At 45.9% G+C, this 16456-nt stretch overlaps 1 protein-coding gene across 1 annotated transcript in view; it reads right to left on the bottom strand.

Annotated features, from left to right (window-relative positions):
• adgrv1 (adhesion G protein-coupled receptor V1) overlaps window positions 1-16456 on the bottom strand; it is a gene marked incomplete at its 5' end in the record, with an annotated part of 203627 nt that overhangs the window by 115725 nt on the left and 71446 nt on the right. Inside the window, 5 exons of the mRNA XM_083644330.1 lie at window positions 11742-11839; window positions 12131-12291; window positions 13686-13825; window positions 14081-14336; window positions 15354-15538. Coding sequence (XP_083500456.1) covers window positions 11742-11839; window positions 12131-12291; window positions 13686-13825; window positions 14081-14336; window positions 15354-15538 — 840 coding nt within the window. The remainder of the gene's footprint in view (window positions 1-11741; window positions 11840-12130; window positions 12292-13685; window positions 13826-14080; window positions 14337-15353; window positions 15539-16456) is intronic.

Genomic DNA, 16456 nt, shown 5'->3' with positions numbered 1-16456 from the left:
CCCTGGTGACAAACTGCCTGACTCCACTGAATCAGGTAAGAGCTGCCCGGTACATCCTGAACGCCAGGACAAGAGCCAGTCTAGGCCTAATTGCTCGACGTAGGATTTAATAAAACCCAAAAGAGCCTTGATGCCAGTGCAAACTTTGCCTTTCAAATTCTCAAATCATCATTATGTGGTAAACACATCATAGCTCAAGGGAAGTAATAGATCATTGATTTGGTTTATTCTGGATATTGATGATCGAAAGTCATATGAAAGTAATGCATACAATATATTAGAGCTTAATATCCATGTCTGGCTCTCAGATGCAGACAGTTAGATAGTAGAGATTCTCTACTATCTTTCTTTCTGAATTGGTGAATGAACTGTCCGGCCCTAGTCCCAGGAGGTGTATTAGCAGTCGGAGCGGTGCTGAACCATGCTGCTCCATGCCGAGCACTCCACCCAGTGACTTTCTGAGACTGTCTGAAGCTCCATGCCAAGCACTCCACCCAGTGACTTTCTGAGACTGTCTGAAACTCCATGCCGAGCACTCCACCCAGTGACTTTCTGAGACTGTCTGAAACTCCATGCCAAGCACTCCACCCAGTGACTTTCTGAGACTGTCTGAAGCTCCATGCCAAGCACTCCACCCAGTGACTTTCTGAGACTGTCTGAAACATCCAGCCACCTTTGATCTAATTCGCCTTGGTATTGACAAGTTGTACTATTTGCTCTTGGATTATGTGCTGCTCCATGTCTCACATGAGCTAGTTCCAGAGTCCTGATGAGGGCCTGCCTCCCGTTGGTGTGTGGAAACGGGGGGAAAGTTCAGGGCTTGGTGCTAGTTTGTTTTTAGGGTCACCTGCTGTTAGGGCAACACAGACTTGGCCAAAATGAGAGTGTACTGTGCCCTGATGTCCAGAGTCCAGAAAGGACAGCCTGAGGCAGCATGGCGGGTGGCAAGGAACATTTTTTGATGAATCAAACTCTTCAATCTGCAATATAACAACACATTGATAACACATACAGATGCAGACAGGTGCACATGCACTAGTATACACATTTACGTGCGCACACACACGTACACACAACCTATATAAAATGGACAATTAAATGCAAAATACTACACTACTGTACACTGATGAATAGCATCCTTTCTTTGCCATCTGCACTAATACTGAACAAAGCGAGTTCATGACTGAACTAAACTGGTTTCTCTTATCGGTCACTGGTTTAGACCTTCATTGGCCACTACGATGGCTGGGCTGCATGAGCAGAAGACATGTAGGTGTGTCAGTGGGTGTATCCTATTGGCTATCCCATGATGTAAATCAGATAAGTGATGATGCATAGTGTCGTCATCCCACCTTGGTAGAGAGACATGATCTTGAAGGGTGTTAGGGCTACAGAGGGTGTTGCTTACGCACAAATAAGATGAATTGAGAGCATGAGATGTGATGACAAACTGGGGGCTATAATCAGATTAGGGAAAAGCAACATGTGTCAGTATCATCAGTGGTCAAGCTGATCATGACGCACACAGGATGTGGCCAGTCACTTCCTCAGGGAGGGAGGGAGGGAGAGAGAGAGAGAGAGAGAGACAGACACACAGACAGACACACACACACACACACACACACACACACACACACACACACAGACAGACAGACAGACAGACAGAGATTTTTGCCTTTTGCAGCTCATAGACCATAGCTCCTGCTAAGCCCAGCATCAGGAGCGGACAGGGAATAGAAACAGAGACAGATTTTTCGATTTTTCCTCATTTTTAGAAACAGATAAGAGAGGAGAGGGAGGAAGAGGAGAGGGAGAAAAAGACTGATGAAAGAACAAGTGAAAATGGGAAAATAAAGAAATTAAAGAAAATTGACAAGTGAATTTACATATTACACAGTGTAGTTAGACGTCATTCCTTAACATCACGAGAAACTGGAAAAGCCAAGAAAATCTATGCTCCTCCATCAGGTAAAAGAGTGATACAAGACTGTTCTGCTGTGTTGGATGGAAGAGAGAAACCTTTCTAACAGTGATAAACTGGGAGGCGCCGCCCGAGTAGAATAGAGATGGGTCAGATAAAGGGGAGCCGGCACTACAGTAGGTGTCTATCCGGCCAATGCGGCGTAATGTGACCCTCTCAGGAGGCCCTCCCCACCTCTCCACTGTTCTGTCAGCCCACACACACACACACACACACACACGCATATGCACACGCACACACATACATGCACACACACACACACACACACACACACACACACACACACACACACGCACACACATACATGCACACACACACATACACACACATGCGCGCACGCACACACACACACACACACACACACACACACACACACACACACACACACACACACACACACACACACACACACAGGTCCCTGTTACTTTATACCATGACATCACTCGCCTGCCGGTAGCTAGAACTGACAGACAGCAGTGCAGAGCTTAGCACTGCATTAACGTCACATTACGAGCAGGGTGGGCACTTTATCTTGTTGTTTATTTTTGAACTACTGCAGCCAAAAATCATCTGCTCAAGTCTAGCGGGTGAAGGACAACTCACTGGATAGAAATCTACTTTTATTATTAAAAAAAAAAAAAAAAATGCTATGTTCCACTGATCTAATGGTCTGGGAAGGAATAGAAGGAGGAAGCAAAGAGTAAACACCGTCTTCTCCTCACTCATTTATTTCATCTACTCTTTCATCGTCTTTTTTTTATCCAAACATTCATGGGGCCGATGAGGATAAGGCATATTCTCTGACGCACAACACCCACCCACCCCCACACACACACACACACACACACACACACACACACACACACACAGACTGTTTATTGATTTAATGATTGATTGGTTGTAACGGGAAGGGATAAAGGTTCTCAGGGAAAGCAGACTCAGTCGCCTCATTAAAAACAACTGTGTTGCTCTGATGTTGTTCTAAAATGGGCGGGGTCAGGTCTTGCGCAATTCATGCGCCTCCTTTCCTGGAGAGCTGAGGAACAGAGTGTGACCCCATGGGTGTGACCCCATCCAAAAACCCAATCCCCCCGCCCCCTCCTGACAATGGCCAGGAAGTGCGTTTTACGAATCTCCACAGCAATCAGACACTTCTGTCTGCTGGATTCAGTCCCAGAACAAACAGGAAATCCTTTATAGCCAGAACCAAGAGTCCACCTAAACACCTCCTCGGTACTGGAATAAATCACTGGAACCACTGGGAGTAAACTCTGGACCGAGTGTGTGGGAATGGCCAAATAGGATGTGGAGTGCTATTAAATCACAATGGATGAGGGATTAAATTGTTTTTTTTGGTTCGTCTTTGATAGAGATGGAGAGACAATTTTTCCGTTCCCACAAAGCCCCTGGCCTCCATCCACCCCTGCCCGCGCAAAAACTTTGTTGAGCACCTCATTTGAATTGATGCGGAAGCAAGAATCTACCTGGCACACCGGATTACTTCTACTATGGATATGACTTGTGAGGATCCTTACAGCGGTCCTCTTATGTAGCTGTCTGACCAACACTTGTGATATGATCGAGTTAATAAATGGCACATATATTATGTCATCCTGCAGGTCAGAAAATGGCTGGGGCACCAGTGATTATCTCCTTACATAACACATGGCTGTAAAAGACCGTTCTCCTCTGTACGGCTGCAGCTTCAGGTGACAAGGCAGAATTCCAGCGAGTCACTCAAATGTAGATGTTGACATGCAAATCCAATTAAATCACGTCCATCAAGAACTTGAATTGCGCAGGAAAGCAAAGATGTACGTGTGATGTTTAAGGTACGTGTGCAACGCTGCAGAAGAACGTTTCCCCCTGGACCACTCTGAAGATGTGAAGAGACACACAGAGAAACTTAACCCATGCCATGTTAGGGAATAATATGGTGTTCTGTAGCTGGGGTCTGTGTGGCTATAGCCTGTGTGAGATGGGAAATTGCTGAAAAATGGGGGGGGGCAAAATAAACAGATGTACTTTATCAAGAATAAATAATCCTCAGTTTGAATACTATATTAGATGTTGGAATGATGGGGATGTAGCACTTTCAGAGTTTGAGAGTCTTGGTTTAATGTGGCTTGTGTGGATGCCAATCTGGGCACAGTCACAAAAGCTGGTGTGCATTTGCACTTGTGTACACTGCCATCGTCCCTGCCTTCATGTCAGTTGTTAATGGCATTCGCTCTCTGATTGGCTGGGGTAAATGTGCTAATCGCATTCGTTCTCTGATTGGCCGGGGTAAATGTGCTAATTGCATTCGCTCTCTGATTGGACGGGATAAATGTGCTAATGGTATTCGCTCTCTGATTGGCCCGGGGTAAATGTGCACTGCCAGACTCGCTGCCTTCATGTCAGTTGTTAATGGCATTAGGTCTCTGATTGCCCAGGGTAAATGTGCGTTATTGCCGCTCGTGTGAAGAGCCCTAACATGGTCACACAGCCAGGTGAGCCGTGCATACAGCGCACAGCCACTGGGTAAATTTCCACTGCACACAGACAATCTTCAGTTGTCTTGCTGAGGGGAGGGCAAACTGCTGGCCTGGGCCAGCGCCTGTCACCGCACAGCCTCAGATGTGACGCACGGACGCACACACAGACACACAGACAGACGGACACGCACGCACACACGCACACACACACACACACACACACACACACACACACACACACACACACACACACAAAGCCCAATCATTCACAGTGAGAGGTCTCTCCTTGGAGGTGGTGGATGGTACAGATCATTCTTTCCCCACAATGGGAGGTGTGCCGTCTGTATCGATGTCAGTGGCTTTTCTCTGTCACCCTGTGGGCGTCTTGACACCAACACAGGTCAGTTGTCACATCCCGTTTGACCCCCCCCCCCCCCCCAACCCCTATCACGCACCCCTCTACGATGTTCTTCCTTCTGCAAATAATAATTCAAAAAGACCAGCATACACAATTGACATTTTATTGCACCATGGCAGAGGTTTCAGGCAAGCTGCCCTTCTTCAGTGTGCGTGGTGCCAATTCCTTCTGCAAAACCATCACAAAAACTGTTGCCCTACAGAATATATCTCACACACATCGTTACAGAGCCTCCCTTTAAAACACCAGTCTAACCAAGTTCAAATGCCAATGTTTGAACTTCCTTCCTGATTGTGCGAGCATGACTTCTTTTGACCATGACCAAAGCATTCAAAATGCTGGTGACGCTATTTAACCTGGCGAGGCGATCACATGACCAATCCGTCTTGCCACGCTCCAATGTATTGGTCTGAATGCGAGCTGTCAGTGGTTCTCACCAATCAGCATTCAGAGGCAGCTACGGGCGGGTATTAGGTGTGACTAGTGTCCTCTAGAGAGAGTGGCGTCAGCGGAGAACCAAAATGCGAGATTCATTAGCCAATGAACAGCCAGGAATGGGTCTCGCGCTACTTTTGCATGCTAAAATAAAGCTGATAATGTACAATTTGATTCAAGGGGGGGAAAACCCTTTCAGAGTACAACACAAACTGTCTAATTTGCTGCAACTCGACAGTGCTGCTTAATCCAGGACCTTACTTCCGGGAACTGTTGAGAGTAAAAAACTGGTCCATTGGAGTGAATGGAGATGTCGGGACTCTTCTATCTACACGGCTCTGGGTGTGACGACAGCAAGAAGCCAGCCCGTGATAGACGTGATAGGGTTCATCCAATCACCTGCCAGGTATTTTTTTGAACGTGCCTGTCCTTTGAAACTGCTTCCCAAGCGACTCGTTCCCGGATGGTTATGTGAAAACAAACCATCTGGCAGTGTCAGTTTAGACGGCATTAGCTTACGCGCTTAATATTCACTCAAAAACAAGCGTAAAGCCCCGCATCAGCTGCCTGGGGACATTTTGCAGACGAGATGGAACATTTCCCTTTCACCATGCAAGCCTTTTTTTCCGGTGTTGCTCTGAGAATAGGGTAGGGCTACTGTACTGTCTGTAGCTTCTCTTCTTCTACGCAATTCCCCGGCTGCAGAAGAAGAACTGAGGATGTGAAAATATGTGGTGTGCAGAAATAAGGCCCTAACAGAACAGAAGAGAAATATGGTGATGGATAGACTTGATACAATTCTTTGTAGCATCAGAGCCACATCAACCATCTTAGGTCTCATAAGTGTCTATAGTGTCTATAGTCTCTTTCTCTGTCTTTCCTGCTCGCTCTCCCTCCGTCTCTCTTACTGTACTCCTCTTTCCATGGAGGTTTAATAGCTAACGATACTATCCTCAGGCCTCACGAGCCCCAACTGGAAATGAGGAAGGTATGAAGGGATGCAGACAAAGACACTGAGACAGACAGATAGACAGGTAAGTAGGTAGGTAGGTAGTTCAATAAATAGATCCTAAAACCTCCACCTCCGCTTCTACTCCTCCATCTCCTGCACCTAGTCTCACTGCTCTCACAGAAAGGCGAGATATTATTCGACATCTTTCTAGCTAGACTGTAGCTGCTGCAGAGGGAGATAAATCAAACCGGCAGTTTTAATTTTCTCCCCACACAGGGCAGCGTCAGGGACTAATTACAGCCCCTGAACGCCGCGGATGGAGAACCATCTCTGTCAGAGGTGTTTGGTGCTGGACCTGCCGTTTCAAAATCAATGGTGAAGCATGACCATGAGCTCGAGGTTCAGGAGACGTTTCAGCCACTAATCACATCCCGTCCTCCACAAACGCACAAGCATCAACACGTGTCCCTCCTAATGCATCAGGACTGTAAACATAAACGTCGGGGTGGGATTGTAATTCAAATCCAGGGATGCAGATGCGTCAGTTCAGCACTGACACAGCAATTGACTGACATTGTAGACATTGCAAACCTCGGGCAACATACTTCCACTGCGTCCTGGTCGCTGCACTAGCGCCTCCTCTGGGTCGGTCGGGGCGCCTGTTCGGGGCGGAATGGTGGGAATAGCGTGATCCTCCCACGTGCTATGTCCTGCCGGTGAAGGTCCCCGCTGTCGGGTGAAAAAAAGCGGCTGGCAACTGCGCATGTCTCGGAGGAAGCATGGTGCTATTCTACGCAAAGCTTGCCTGAATCATTTTCCACAGCTATTATTACAGTTATTCATAAAAAAAATAAAGACCCTCTTAAATGTTCATCATATCGACCAATTTCCCTTCTTAATTCGGACTATAAAATTATTTCTAAAACAATGGCCATTAGACTTGCGCAATATTTACCTACTTTAATAAACACAGATCAGACCGGTTTCATACAGAAACGATTTTCCACTAACAATCTGCGTAGGTTATTTAACGTAATACATATGGCAAACACAAGTTGCGAACCAAGCATTGCGGTGTCGTTAGACGCTGAGAAAGCTTTTGATAGGCTGGAATGGCCATATCTTTTTCATGTTTTATCCAGATTTAATTTTGGCACTTCATTTATTAATTGGGTCAAGACTCTTTACTTTAAGCCACAGGCCAAGATTAGTTGTAATGGCACTACATCACCCACATTTCCTCTCTTCAGAGGCAGCAGACAAGGCTGTCCTTTGAGTCCTCTTCTCTTCGTGTTAGCCATAGAACCTTTAGCAGAGGCTATTAGAACAGATCCTAATATTAGAGGCTTTAAAGTGGGTCAGGTAACGCATAAAATAAGTTTATTTGCTGATGATATTTGTTTGTTCCTTACTGATCCAACTGGTTCTCTTAGTAGACTTCACACATTATTAGAGCGATATAGCTCATTTTCAGGATATAAGATCAATATGGACAAGAGCGAAATACTCCCCTTGAATAGTTTTGATTACAATGGACTGGAACAGACCACACCCTTTAAATGGTCATCACAGGGGTTCAGGTATTTAGGTATAACATTGGACAAAGATTTGAAGAACCTTTATAAGTTGAATTATTCCATTTTAATTAAAAAATTGGAAGAAGACCTGAATAAGTGGATAGATCTACCCCTATCGTTATTGGGAAGAATCAGCTGTATCAAAATGAATGTCTTACCACGGTTAATGTATTTATTTCAGTCTTTGCCTATACCTTTACCTGGCCCTTTCTTTCTTTAAACACTTGGATAAAATAGTAAGAAAATTTATTTGGAACCACAAGACTCCAAGAGTAGGATTGAACAAATTGACATGGGACTACAGCCTTGGAGGCCTTCGTCTCCCCAACTTTAAAATGTATTACTGGGCATCACAAATTCGTTTTGTTTCCTTTTTGTTTGAATTGGATCCAGCCCCATCTTGGACCCAAATAGAATTATTTGAATTAGGTGAAACTGTTCCATGTAACATCATATACAAATTGAATTCCAAAAGTGTCTTAGTCAAAACAAAGAATCCCCTCACTATACATTTAGTAAGAAATTGGTGTGAAATTCGTAAATTTTTTGGCCATCAAACAGACCTATCGCCCAAAACACCGTTATGGCAAAACACAATCCTTCCTATGATTTATGAAAGTAAACTATGTAAGTTTTGGCATGAAAAGGGAATAACCCATTTAGAAAACTGTTATATTGAGGGGACTCTTATGTCATTCGAGGAGTTGAAACTTACCTATAACCTTGACAATAAGCATTTTTTTTTATATCTTCAATTAAGGGATTTTCTTAGGAATACGCTTGGTGATCAAATGTCCTTGCCGGAGCTATTCAGTGTTGAACAACTACTCCATGATAACCAAGTTTCATACAAATTTATAAGTAGAGTGTACTCACTGTTAATGGAAAAGTGCCCTAAGTTGAACATACATAAATCAAAAGAAAGGTGGGAGTCATGCTTAAACACAACCATAGATCAGGCTCGGTGGGAAGATCTGTGTCGAGAAAGTGTGTGTTCCACCATCAATTCAAGGTTCAGACTTATTAATTATAATTTTCTTCATCAGCTTTATTATACTCCTCAGAAATTACATAAGTACAATAGTGCACTCTCAGAAATGTGTTTCAGATGTGGTACAACAGAAGGTACATTCTTACATGCCACTTGGTTATGTGTGAAACTACGGCACTTTTGGAATGACTTGTGTGACACCATGTCCTGTATTACAGGGGTCTCTTTTCCTTTAGAACCTGAACTGTGTCTACTTGGCAACTTCGCAGATTTGAATCTTAGCTCCAATAGTATTAAATTTGTGGAGATTGCACTTGCAGTCGCAAGAAAGTGTGTAGCTTCAACTTGGAAATCAGACTTCCCTCTCTCCTTGTCAAAATGGTTTTCAGAGATGAATAAATGTATACCTTTGGAGAAAATAACCTATGTTCTGAGAAATAGATACAATCAGTTCATGAATATATGGCAACCGTATATTAGCTATATGGACACCATTAATCTGCAACTGATTGATCCAGAATTGATGTAGCACATTCTAGCTGTAATATGTATACCCAACTAATACTCTCTCAATGCAAAGTCACTCATATTATGTATTTTGTATTGTTTTCATGTTTGACTCTGTATTGTAGGGCTTCCAGCCATATGGTTGGAAACAATTATTATATTGACCGTGGACTGTGGTGAGGGAGGGGTGGGGGGAGGGATTGGGGAATGTCTGTTGAATGTAATGTAATGTTATTTTCTTGTCTAAGTTTGAAAATAAAAAACACTTTAATTCAACATGGCTGCACCGCTCAACCATGATGGTAAGATTCTGTTTTGATAGTGAGTAAAAAGATTCCATCCCTGAGGCATCAGTAAATTAGCTTATTTGTGGGAAGTGAGCAGTTATGTTTCCTGACTGAGCGATGAGACAATGACATTTTCTGAAAGGAGGCTGAATGGCTAAAGAACTTCACATGATCCCTGAAGCACTACCCCCTGAGTCTAGGCATCTAATCTGACCTTCAAAGCAGTGGCGTAGGCTAGTCATGAGGGGCCCCAGTGCAAGCAATTTTGACGGGGCCCTTCTACCACTGACTCTAACACGTTTAATGTTGATTTTATGTTGAATAAGCAGATCATTTTGTTATTGCTACTGACTATTTTAGGAAAAGAAAACCAACAAAGGTGGTTTTGACTTCCAAGGGCATATAGCAAATGGCACTATTTAAATCTACTGTAATGTGTGTTCTTATTTGAACACACTAGGACTAGGCGTATTTCCGGGTTGCAATTTGAGTCATTTGCAAGGGCCCGTTCTCTGTCCAATACATTGATGGAGAGGCTGCTCTAGAGCAACCACACTGCCTGCACTGTCTATATCTATGCCCCTGCTTCAAAGGGATACATGCAGTTTAGCTCTCAGTATGTTATTTAAGCTTAGGTTTGATAATTAATAATACCCGGTTTTATTAGTCTACGCACATCACCAAGGAAACAAAACATTTGATTGTTGAGATGATTGCCGTGTTCTTTTAACTACGAATATTTGAGTCAAGTTGTGGACCAGTGATGCCATTTGTGCATGAATGACATCACTGGTCCACAACTTAACTCAAATCAACTCTCAATAACTGTCAAACTAAATGAATGTCTGCAAACCTGTTTAAAGTTTTTGGATATGTGGGAGATCACGTGCAAAATGAATCGGCATCATTTTTCGGTGAAGTTCTCCTTTAAGTAAGGAGGACGATGTCAATTGGTCTATTTTAATTCATCATCACCTCCATTCACATTCAGTTACAGGCCTTCAGTGGGACGGTCCGGAACACGGCTTACCAGGCCTTCGCTGGCCGGCCTTGACTAGAAGGCCACAAAAAAACACATGCATTTGATAAACTAACCTCACAATCTCAGGCACGTGCAGGCTCCAAGAGAGAAGGCCTCAACGTACAGTACAGCATCAAGCACAAGGAGACAGAACAGGACGGAATTTTCCATCCAAAACCCTTTTAGGTTCAGGGGCTCTGCTGGGCCATAAACAGGGCAAGCCCGAGGTGGCTAGCCCCCAACGACAGTCTGCTTTAGTAGGGGCTCGTGTTTGTCAACCAAAGAGAGTGGGGACCAGTGGAAAATTACCAGTCCCGCAATCACTCACACACACACACACACACACACACACACACACACACACAGAGAGAGAGAGAGAGAGAGTCGGGACCAGCTGAATGACATGACAGCTTGCGTTTTTAATGGGCTCGGGTGCGGGGGGCATGGTTCTGTTGTCAGGACGCGCAGGCCCGCAAAGGACGCAACCAGCACGCCTGTTGATGATGTGTGTTCGGCTCTGTGCACAATTCTAAGAAAATATTGGCGACTTCTCTCCAGGCTGGCAAGGAGGGCTGGGGGTGTGTTTGTGCGTGTGTGTGTGTGTGTGTGTGTGTGTGTGTGTGTGTGTGTGTGTGTGTGTGTGTGTGTGTGTGTGCTGTGTGCATTCATATGTGTGTGTCTTCTCTGTGTGTGTGTGTGTGTGTGTGTGTGTGTGTGTGTGTGTGTGTATGTGTTCATGCAAGCATGAATGTGTGTGTGTGTGTGTGTGTGTGTGTGTGTGTGTGTGTGTGTGTGTGTGTGCGCGTACTGATCCATGCAACTTGGAAAATTGATCTGCAGAGAAATGTATGCCTCTATAAGCACTTGCAAAGGTTGCCTATCAATCTACATTTAAGGCCATTATGATATGGCTTCAGAGAGAGTCAGCAGATGGCAGCCAGAGAAACAAATGGACTTTTTTCCAAACGCTGTAACCTGGAGGCTGGTGTGGGTGTATGAAGGCCTCGGCCTGACTCATGAGCATGGGTGTTAGTGCACGCTGTGGCCCGTACAGTGAGCTACCACAGTACTCCACAAGGGGCAGAAGTGCATTACCTGGGTCCCAAGGCAGCCCACCATCATGTGAGTGAGCAGTTTGGCAGCAAACATGTGGGAACGGGAGAGCACGTGGGATATGATGGCCAAGGCAAAACCTGAGAGAAGGGAAGGGGGGGGGGGGGGTAGGAAAAACATGTCATCCATGGAACTAATATCATTCCGTCAATGTTTTACATAAAATCAACAGTGTGATCATTCTTTACTGTGTGGGCGGAATATGGAACATGAAACCATTAGATGAGCCAACTATGAGTCAGATATGAAACTGGAGAAGGAGCAAGATAGAGGGATAGAGATAGAGAGAGAAACAGACACAAGAGAACACAAAGGAAAGCACGAGAAGACAAATGCGGAAGAGAAGACAACAGACCGAAGACGCTGTGTACCTGAGATGCAGATGAATCCGGAGGTGTAGAAGGCCTCGTTGTAGGATGCGAGAGCAGCAATCTCTGCATAGGCCGTGTAGACAGACAAGTGGGAGCAGGCACACTCCACATAGTCCCCACTGTCTTCCACAACTCTGCAAAACTGACCGTCTGATAACCAGCTAGAGGAGAGGGCAGGAGAGGAGAGACAAGTTAAGACACCATACGAACAAACAGAGCACAGCATTACACAGACAAGGCAACTAACATGGCAAGGCGATCAGCCTGAGGTATCACGGTACAGTATCTGCGAGTATTGTTTTGGCTTGTTCGGGTGTTATCTGATGTCACCAGTACACTTCAAAGACCTGCGTGACGATCCCAACATTACACTCATATTTGTGCAGGATTTGATGAGCCTGATCCACACCTTTGGTTACACAACCTGCACACAGGTCTTATGAGAGTGCTCTTCAATAGCAAACAAACAAGGCCCGGTATAACATTGGTTTTCATTTGGACCTGCCATGGCACAATGGGACTGTGAGACGTAAACAACTTCCTTTCTCCGGCGTCTATCACTTTATTTCTCTCTCTCTCTTTTTCTTCTCTTTCTCTCTCACTTCATATCAGTTCTCTCATCTGTTTTGGATTATGTCTCCCAGGCAGCTGTTCCTGGCCAAAGGAAAGCTGCCAAACCTTTAGTCCAGTGATACTCAACTGGCGGCCCGTGGGCACCCCCTGTGTGGCCCGCGATGGAATTGCAACAATTTTTTTATTTTTTTTATAGTGAACACAACATGCAAGCTACCCGCTGAATAAGTGTCCAAATGTTCATGTCATTCGCCTGGTCAATACTCCACTTCTGTTATAGCATTTCAGTATGGAATATGGAATATCTTTCAATAATCTATGATTTAGCTGCTAAATTGTCAAATACCGCCGCCTGCTTGCTACCCAGGCACTTATGTATGACTATGTACTAACTTAACCTAACTAACTATCCGGTGTGCACAACATTGTCAGACTAAACTCCGGCTGACACCCCAAAAACCTACAATCCGCTACAGAAAAAATTATATTGTTTGTTTATTAACTGGCCCCTGGCCTTCTATCATTTCACGAAAGTGGCCCCCGGGCAAAGCAAGTTGAGTATCCCTGCTTTAGTCTATAACAGCCTGTTCCTGCCAAGTCCCGTTCCAAGCCCCTGGAATGTCCTCGACAAACTGCCTGCGAGTGGGAGGAGGGGACTGAACTCACAGATATCAAACAGGAAGTGATGTGACTTCACGCACGGTCACAGAGAGCCCTGGGTCAGGGGTCGAACTTTAACCGTTGCACTTCACGTAGCAAACTGGCCTTACTAACCCAGTGAGTGTGAGGATGACAGACATAAGTGATGGACAAATGTTTTTTGTAGACAACACATTGACTTAAACAATTGAACCACTTGACTTAGTGTAGTCAAGATATTTGGAGTGGCATCCTGAATTTAGTTAAGTGTACCTGACAAAACAAGTTAATTGTCTCACAGATTATTATTATTATTATTATTATTACTATTAAACAGGGTTACCTCTCAGCGGCCTGGTTCCAGAGAAGGCACAAGGACTTGCCCGGTTTAACCCGCGGGCCGGGGGTGTGGATACGATACACCACCTCATTACCATGAGCCAGGGGTCGCGAACCTCTGCCCTGGATGCTGGCTGAGAATACCTTGAGATCCACAGAGACAAAAGAGAGTTCAGCTGTAAAAATCCACTGTAACTTTCCCGGGAAGAGCTTATATTGGGACAATACTGCCACCTGCTGTCTCAGACCAATACATTTCTTCCATAGTCTGTAGGAGTTTCTGACAGAACAGTTAATTCATGCCAATGTGAAATGAATGACCTGATGTCTAGAATGTTCCAGCAGGAAAATATAAACAATTGTGGTGAATGAAGTGAAACTATCTCACTGCCTCCCTACCTTCCCATTCACGGAAAAGGCTTTGTCATTGGTGAGGAACCAGTGCTCAGTGGTGTACTCTGTCAGCTGAAGCCGTCTGCAGGCCTCTGAGGATGCCAGGCTGCCCGCAGTCGGGGCCGGTACCTCCAGCAGGGTGTCGGGGAGCCGGAAGGTGTCTGCATTGCTGCCCGTGAAAATGTATCCATTGATCTCAGTGGGGTACCAGTGGTGGGCAGAGATGGACATGTATGGACAGCTGTCCAGGATGACACTGCCTCTGCAGAAAATACACATGAAAGAAGTACACATTTAGAATACTGATTGTGAACATCTAGCTAAAAATGATAAGAATGGTGTATATTTATGTAACATGCATTGTATAGTAGCATGATTATGGAAGGGAGAAATACTACATCTTCAATCAACATATTAACATTTCATTACACACAAAGCAGAATATCACAAAAAAAAAGAAGACTACAGTAAGACCCCCAAAAGCCTTCTGCACGTTTGATAAAACGCTCTTCCAGCCTTTCTGAGCGGGAGGACTGACCTCTGACCCTGCTCTCCACACTGGCTGTGTGTGAGGACTGACCTCTGGCCCTGCTCTCCACACTGGCTGTGTGTGAGGACTGACCTCTGGCCCTGCTCTCCACACTGGCTGTGTGTGAGGACTGACCTCTGGCCCTGCTCTCCACACTGGCTGTGTGTGAGGACTGACCTCTGGCCCTGCTCTCCACACTGGCTGTGTGTGAGGAGGACTGACCTCTGGCTCTGCTCTCCACACTGGCTGTGTGTGAGGAGGACTGACCTCTGACCCTACTCTCCACACTGGCTGTGTGTGAGGAGGACTGACCTCTGGCCCTGCTCGCCACACTGGCTGTGTGTGAGGAGGACTGACCTCTGGCCCTGCTCTCTACACTGGCTGTGTGTGAGGAGGACTGACCTCTGGCCCTGCTCTCCACACTGGCTGTGTGTGTGGAGGACTGACCTCTGGCCCTGCTCTCCACACTGGCTGTGTGTGAGGACTGACCTCTGGCCCTGCTCTCCACACTGGCTGTGTGTGAGGAGGACTGACCTCTGGCCCTGCTCTCCACACTGGCTGTGTGTGAGAACTGACCTCTGGCCCTGCTCTCCACACTGGCTGTGTGTGAGGACTGACCTCTGGCCCTGCTCTCCACACTGGCTGTGTGTGAGGAGGACTGACCTCTGACCCTGCTCTCCACACTGGCTGTGTGTGAGGACTGACCTCTGACCCTGCTCTCCACACTGGCTGTGTGTGAGGAGGACTGACCTCTGGCCCTGCTCTCCACACTGGCTGTGTGTGAGGAGGGAGAAGGCAAATCTCTCGGCCACCTCAGCCAGCTGGCTGATGCCGCGGGTCTCGGCTCGACTGGAGTTAACCATGGCACACAGGAGGTCGTAGGTCAACCCCTGGTTTGTCTCCTCCATAGGGGTCCTCTCTGCATCTGCAAGCACCTGGCCCAGGAGAGACAGAGAAAACGTGTGTGAGGAGAGGAATGGTGTGCAAGTGTGTATTGGTGTGTATGTGGTTGAACGGGGTTGTAAATGAGTATCTGTGGAGGTAATAATGGCGCACACATGTATGTCCTTGTGCATGTGTCTCTCTGTCTGTCTTGATTATGACCAATATTTTCCAACCCTCCGACGGCATATACAGATATCATCCAGCACACACAGAAAACCACCCACCATAATGGAATATGAGTAACCGATAGCGACCGGTGATTCACAGTCAGCGAGAAAAAGTAATCCTATATTACAATCCATCGAGAATCTGCGCTTTCTGCAGCTGCATTTGTCTACTCTTGTTTGCAGTTGTATCTGTCACCGATATGTGATCTGCGTATGACTAAGCTCTATAGCGCCTCCTTTCTTTGCTCCGCCGCTCCCCGGCTCTGTCACTGTCACTTTCCTCGGTCTACGCCTCACTGTGATGCAGCTTAATGAGGTTTTGTCTGCAACGTCTTCCTCCCTTCACCTTCCTCTCTCTTCTCTCGTTCTCTCTCCTCCCACGCATTCTACCTTTTTCTACTACTCCCCTTTCTTTCCTCCATTTCTGCTGTCTCTGCTCCCGCTCTTCCGCGCCACTTTAAAGGTCTTCCACACTATCTCCCTCATATTAAATTACAGTGCTGCCTCTGCTTGTCTGGAGGCGGACTGAGCCCGATGCGTGGACGCTAACATCAGAGCGGCGCTGATAGCAGTTCGTCGTACAGAGTGACATCCGAGACCTTTTCAGGAGAGAAACTGGTCTTTTAGATCCGTCAGAGTATTGTACAGGAGGCGATGTGTGCCCTTTAGGGTAGAGCTGCATCACGCAAACTACTGCGCTGAAAAAGAAAAGTTTGAGGCTGTCTGTGTCAATTTAAAATC

Source organism: Poromitra crassiceps (assembly GCF_964638095.1).
Source record: "Poromitra crassiceps genome assembly, chromosome: 10".
Taxonomy (NCBI): Eukaryota; Metazoa; Chordata; class Actinopteri; order Beryciformes; family Melamphaidae; genus Poromitra; species Poromitra crassiceps.
This window is presented reverse-complemented; position numbering and strand designations above follow the sequence as displayed.